The sequence below is a fragment of the Apium graveolens genome, chromosome 5 (assembly GCF_009905375.1).
Source record: "Apium graveolens cultivar Ventura chromosome 5, ASM990537v1, whole genome shotgun sequence".
Taxonomy (NCBI): Eukaryota; Viridiplantae; Streptophyta; class Magnoliopsida; order Apiales; family Apiaceae; genus Apium; species Apium graveolens.
In genome coordinates this window covers 40090904-40097902 of record NC_133651.1, presented here as the reverse complement: position 1 = coordinate 40097902, position 6999 = coordinate 40090904, and the positions used below count along the sequence as shown (strand labels likewise).

Sequence of the window (6999 nt, the reverse complement as noted above, 5' to 3'; positions counted from 1 at the left end):
TAATTGATGATCTGAAGGTAAATGTCCGAGATTATTGAACAATAACTATATTCAATCTAATACCGATGTGCTTGACTTGAATTTTTCTTGTCATATTGTGGTAGTTCATATGATGGAGAGCTTGTTGCGTATATGACTACCACTACAATCTTGCTGCCATCAGTTTTTTCTCGGAATCTCCTCTCTCTGTTGCACGATTAGCATGATTGTTTGAATGTGGTGTCGAGTCTGCCTTGTTTCGAGTTACGACCACATTCGACATCATACAACTTCAGTCCCGGGGATGAAGTAGTTGCTGTGGGCCGTTATTTCTGTAGACCATTTGAGCTCATGGTTGCTCCGGGTGCCTATTGGTTAGCCCTGGTTGGTTACTTCATGTTGTTTTATTTAGGCTCGATCGTTGTGAGTATGACTGCAAGGAGCTCTTAAAGGCGACTTCTTATATTACAAGGGTGTCTCTCTTCCCCCTCTTAGTGAGCTTCTGATATGATTGTTTTGTTTGTGAAACACATGAGGTATTATCGTGTATTTTCAATTGATCTTGGTTGGTTCTGGCAAAAAAAAAAGCTTTAAAAGTAATGTTGACAACAAATTATGTATAAGGACAAATATCACTAAATGCCGTGCCGGGTGATTTTATTTCACATATTTAGATAATGAGTTATAGAAAATAGTAGTGCATCTGTTAGTGTATGTAATGGTTATGTTGAGTTTAGAGAGTAAGTTATACCACAGTAGGAGGTTAATTATATTAAAATGCAATTGAGAAATCTAGGGCACCATAATTAGGTGTGACCGGCTGTCTTATAGAAGTTGATAATAGGATTGGTAATGTGGGGTGATGTGGAACATACAAGAGGAAATGGATTTTTTTTGCTATCGAATAATGACAAGGCCATTGTGTTGTGTGTCTTTGAAATAAATGTGATTAGAAATGTTTGCACACACTTGAAAGTTGTAAGTTACTAAATCTTTCTCCATTCCCTTGTGGCTACTAGGTTGGAGACTTTGTGAAATTGGTGGTGGTACGGCAAGGCAATGTCCAACCCGTACATCTCACTTTGCTTGTTGACAGGATTTGAATAGATTTGGTACCTTGATGGATGTGGAAGTCTTTTCGTTGTCATAAATACAGTTGTTATTTAATGGATGTGCCCATTTTCTTGATTCTTGTGCTTCAACCCAAATTATGCAAATGGAACATCTGTTTCTTGATTTTTAATATCTGATATTTTTGCCAAATATAATAAAATACAAGTACATGAGCTCCGTAAATTAGGGGGAAAAAAGAAATAAAAAAGCAAAAGATGCATGCACATGTGTACCTCCAATACTTACAGAACTTTAATCTGGGAACTCCTTTTATTGTAAAGGGTATTGTAAACTGGACAGAGACGTGACAAGTTGTGACTAAAGGAAGTCATAGGAACACTAGCACCTGAGTCAATGATCCAGGTGATGTAAGAAATGTGTTTTTTCGGGGTTATCTTAATATATCTATTGCTTATCTAAAATTTAAACAGAAATTTGACTCTTTCTAAAAAACACCAGCATAACAATAGTAAAAAGCTGTTCTTTTGCCGATCAGTGCAAAATAGACATGGTGAAACTTGAGTAGTCTCTGTTAGCTGTATATATTAATAAGCACTTGGAAGTTGGAGCACCCAAGAAACTACAAAGTTTGGCATTGTTAAAGAGAGTGACAGTTTTACAAGTTTCTTTGAAAAGATGAAATAGAAGGAACATGGTACTAAAGAGAAAGCATTCACAAAGTTGAGAATGTGTTTCACAGAAGGTCGCCGAACATCAAGTCTTTACTCTCGAAAACATACAATCAGTTGTCTAGAGCCCGTTCTTTCAAAAGCATCCCAAGTAGTAACGTAAACAGAAAATTGTAGCAGGTGGATAATCTATATAAGGATTTATCGGAAGAATCTGAGCTGATCATGATGAAGTTGTGGAGGCGAAAAAGAATAGTAGTGTAATGAAGAGCATCCCGGAGAACTCTAATCTATCTAATAGAAGCTTGAGAAGTAATGCAGAAAAGAGTGTTGGTAAAACTACACAAGAAGTGAGAGAGTGAAGGAAGAGAACAAGATTGCAAAGAGATGTTTGGCATTCTTCAATAAGCGATCAAGACGAACCATAGAGGGGGTGTAAATAAATTTAACCTCATAAATACCATTTTAAAAAGAGATAGGATCAAAAATATATACTCAAAACCTTCATCAACTATCTCATTATAAAGCTGTAGATTCGGTGGTATTAGGGAGTTAATTAGTCATGAGAAATCCATTTTTCCTCGAGGAGGACACTGTACACACGAGAGAATTATTTCATTCGTTTAATATGATTTCTACTTACAAAATATATGTAAGGCCAACACAGTGATAATGAAAGATGACATGAGCCTTTCATATCAAGGTTTCAAGCTAATCAAATCCTTTTGAGTTGTAGTTGTCATAGTAGTCGCCATAGTAGTTGTCATTGTAGTCGGAATCACAAGGCCATCTAAAACAACAAATGAGTTAGTGCAAAATTACAAGTAGCAATTGCCAATATTAGTGTTAAATTAGGCACTATCCTGTTAAAACCAAAACTGACCTATTAAATCGATCTGGTGTTGCATCAACAATGAGCATTTTAAGATGTACAGGTTCAGCATTATTTTGTTGTACCACAGTCAATTGGATAAGATCTCCAACCTTGTCCCATATTATCTCAAAAAACTATTGACAATAAGAGAACAGAGAAATGATTAATGACAATTTATAAGATAATTTAAAATAAAATCATCAAAGTAGTATACCTCCAAGAAACTATGAACTGTTTTCCCACAACACTCAATAATAACATCATTTACATGTAGCCCGGCCATTTCAGCTGAGAAACCTTTCATTACCTACACAATGTTGCCCAAATACTTAGAAGTATGCAACTAATATTATTTAAGGGAATAACACTATGTTCCCGAATCTAGGATTAGAAAACAAAAAAAATAGAAAAAAATTGATTTTATTTGTTCTTCCAATCTTTTTAAAAGTGGAAAGAACACGTTGGAAACAAATACTTAGAAAACTTCTTCCCTAATCTTTAGCTAATCATTCAAGAACATCTTGTGAAATATATTCTTTCCCTTATATTTTACATTCCTTTTCAAAAATTGTTTAAAGGACACGGTGTAATTTCTGACACATCAATGCATAGAATTCTATAGATTTCTCATAATTTTCATTTTTAACATCAGTTTCTTTATTCAGTCTCAAGTCCTAATACTAGAAAACATCTTAAACATTTAACCAAACAGACTCTGGTTCTTATAATTTCTTTTATATGTCAAAAATCATGGAGGAGAGATAAATAATCTGAATTTAAATGTACATGACAAAACATCTCTGCCTTATTGATAGAATTTACCTTTTCAATAATAATGCCTTCACAAATGCTATGAAACTTTTGAATCAGCCTCTCTGCGATGTCTAGATCAGCTGCATATAGATTTGCTGCTTTCATTCCCAAAAAAGGCCGGCGGTATTTCCTATTACAACTAGCTGTTATAATATGAATAATAAAGTTCTACTTAAAAAAAATGTCATTAGAAAAAAAAAACAAGGGAATTGGCAACAAGTGACGTGCATTCCGGTAAGATTGCGTTTGAGAACACACATTTCATTTCAAATGATATATTTGAGTTCTCATTTCAAATTTCCATATTGATACTAGACTAATAGTATTTTGAATATTTTAAATTTCAATCCAAATCCAAATTCTTTTGACCATCCAAACATGTTATTTGATCAAATCCATAGTTTCAAATGAAATCCAAGTTCCGAAACATGCCATAAGCTTTTTTAATTAATTATATTTTTAACTGAACTAAGTGAAAAAAAGAAAAAAAAAGACTTGAAGAATTCAAGAAACTAGATACACACAATTAAAAAAGTATAAAATTAGTCAACTGTTCATGTTGATTTAGAAAGAGTACATGGACTAGATGAACTATACAACACATGTTGGAAGTGAAAACCATGGATGAAACTTGATACACATAACTCTACAGAATAGTTTTGGAAGCAAAGAGAGAGTGAAAACTAAAAGACGGAGAGAAAGAAAGGAGAGGTAAAAGCGGAAGAAGGAAAAGATATCACTTGAGAGTACAAAAAATTTAGTAAACACATTCACGTTCCACTGACAAGATGTAGAGGACTTTTAGTTAAGAAGTTAATGCCGTTTTGCATAAGACGATTTGAAATTTAGACCTAAAAACATAGTACAAGTAGGTACATAACGAAAAATGCATGACATAATTCAAAAACCAGGCCAAGCATCATCTGATCAGTGTTAAAGCATTGACATAGAATATCAAACCATAATCATTACCTACCCATATTTCTTGCAGTACTCCCACCATTTGTAAGCTATGTTTATCGGCATAAAAGGTAGTGAACTGAAACCGTAGTAATCACCTTCATATGCAATGCCAATAATTTCTCCAGAATGGTTGATAAGCACCACACTACAATCAGAGCAATGGTTAGTACTATATTACTATTAGCCAACTGCTGCAATAATTTACCAAAAAAATAACAGATACTAATCCTGAATTCTTTCATTTCAAAGCAATGCCTTGTCAATATTTGCCAACAAAAAAGCTTCATAAGTGCCTTTTCACTTTTGGATATTAAAAACAACAAAGACTAAACTAGAACCCATTGCAATACTTGATGTTTCTTCATATACCGTATATAAACCTATAAAGTAATATGACAATAATATTAATCAAAATTAACAAAAATACGGAAAGAGGAAGAGAGAGATACCTTTGTGATTCGGCAGTTGGTCTTGAAAAGCTCTGTGCACTTATATTTACAATAGTTACGTTCACAACAACCAATGCTGGAAAACAGATGTAATAAAAATTAACAAATCAACCTCACTCTTACATTTAGATTTAAAAGACGAATCCAGGAATTTCACTAAAAAACATAAATTAGTAAAACTTCTTATTTCAGGTGATGACGTAGGCGCCCGGAGCAGCCATAAGATCAAATGGCATATAAAAATAGCGTCCCATGGCAACTACTTTATACCCACGAGTTAAGTTACACGACCTTGAATATGATGACAAAAGCTCACATGTGTTGGGTTTCGTGGAGTCTATTAATTAAGCCCATGAAAATAAACTATTCAGATTCAGATTAGTTTATGGATTAGTCTACTTTTCAGATTTGGACTATAATTTTGATCTAGGCTTATTTTCTTATTTTATAAATACTCATGTAATGTAGGAATTTCCGAACCACGTTAATTTTTGTCTTGTGTGATTGTCGTTTATTTTTTTGTTCTTATTTATTCGCTTTGGGTTTTGCTTTCGTTGTTGTATAGATGGAGTACTAAATTGAAGACTCATAGAGTCATGAACATAGGCCAATGTTGCAGTTAAAAGAGGACTTTCTGAGTGAAAACTTATGGCAACAAGGTTGTAGTAACAGTCATATGCAAGTATTTTTCCCTCATATGACTTGCCATCCCATGAGTACACAATAACCTGCACACCCACTCAAAGTTATAGATTATCATATTTAATATCATTTTACTGCGAGACATGTTCTAAATTGAAATTTCCATCACTCATATGACTTTATTAATTTTATTAATAAAATTAATAACACAGTCATATCTGAATAGTACCCAATAGCCACAACAGAAGGTGCAACCTTCAGAGCAGCTCTTTTTGAGTATATATTTAAACACACATCATCAAATTTTGGTCGCTCACTGGCCAAGTTATCGTAGTAATACCTACTTTGCGCGACTGTATACATATCCAACAAACCAATATATACATCAACTGAAGTCACTTATACTTAGATATTCCAATTTTTTTAAGGAAAAAAAAAAATTCACCTGCAGTCTCCATCTTGTCGTCATCATACATGATTTATTGCCTGCGATTGCAAAACCATAAACTTAATTATTTGTGCTACTGTTAATATTGTTAAGTAACTACTCTTCAACACTCCTCATCAATCGTACCATACTTTTCATACCGAACATACATAACTCATATCAATACCAATAACAATATAAATATTTAAATTAAACAAGTGGGATGGGAGGACTCGAATGCGAGTATCAATAACAATATAAATATTAAATTAAACAAGTTGGGTGCAAGCACTCGAACTCGAGTCCCTCCAGCTATGATACTGTTAAGTATCGGTCCATCTAAAACCTTAAGATTGTAGAGGATGACTTGATATTATACTTTTCAACAAATATAACAACCTAACCCACAACTAAATGCTAACAAGATTGAACATTATCGGTCTAGTAACTTTATTACTATATAATAATTGCAAACATTGATATTTGTAACGAAGTGACTTTTGTGTCAAATTATTGGGAACAATTGTTATATAATATAAAAATAGAGAGAGTAAAAAATAACTTAAGATTTCATGTATATTGATATAACAAGATAATGTACATGCAAGCCTTTTATAGGCTTCTAAAACATAGGTTACTTGAGAAGTGAAAAGCCAAGAGTTTGTGTCAATTAATGGGTTAAAGGTGAAAGGTCAAAGGACATCTAGAAAGTTAAGAGTCATACAATAATATCATAACACTCCCCCTTGGCTGACTTCGACAACTACATGCCTCATTAAAACCTTACTAGAAAAAATCCTGTGGAAAAACCCTAGTGAAGAAAAAAGAGTACATGTGTTGCTCATGTAACAACGAGTGTATTATATCTCCCCCTCATTTTGGCATGACTATGAATATCAACACAGATCTCGAAGTTTCCGCATTCCAAATTTGTGCACCAATTTCTCGAACGAAGATGTAGGAAGTGATTTTGTAAACAAATCTGCTGGATTTTCACATGAACGAATATGACAAACATCAATTTCTCCCCTTTGCTGAAGTTCATGGGTGAAGAAGAATTTTGGATCAATGTGCTTTGTCCGATCTCCTTTAATGTAGCCTTCACGTGTC

General features: G+C 33.6%; 1 protein-coding gene across 1 annotated transcript; it reads right to left on the bottom strand.

The window, feature by feature from the left end:
- Positions 1-2432: 2432 nt before the first annotated feature.
- LOC141659992 (putative protease Do-like 14) lies at positions 2433-5938 on the bottom strand. The gene is made up of 9 exons (XM_074466946.1): positions 5908-5938; positions 5673-5815; positions 5395-5548; positions 4821-4896; positions 4385-4516; positions 3418-3538; positions 2810-2902; positions 2605-2729; positions 2433-2511 (listed from the first exon to the last, which is right to left on the bottom strand). The coding sequence occupies exons 1-9, from the start codon at positions 5936-5938 to the stop codon at positions 2433-2435; spliced, it is 954 nt and encodes a 317-aa protein (XP_074323047.1).
- Between the last annotated feature and the right edge of the window lie 1061 nt (positions 5939-6999).

Excerpts from the sequence above, each read along its gene's own strand:
- LOC141659992 (XM_074466946.1), bottom strand. The coding sequence starts at position 5,938 with ATGTATGATGACGACAAGATGGAGACTGCAG. Across the intron at positions 4,897-5,394 it reads CTCTATGAGTCTTCAATTTA|CATTGGTTGTTGTGAACGTA; the intron begins GTACTCCATCTA and ends TCTGTTTTCCAG. Across the intron at positions 2,903-3,417 it reads AAGGCATTATTATTGAAAAG|GTAATGAAAGGTTTCTCAGC; the intron begins GTAAATTCTATC and ends AACATTGTGTAG.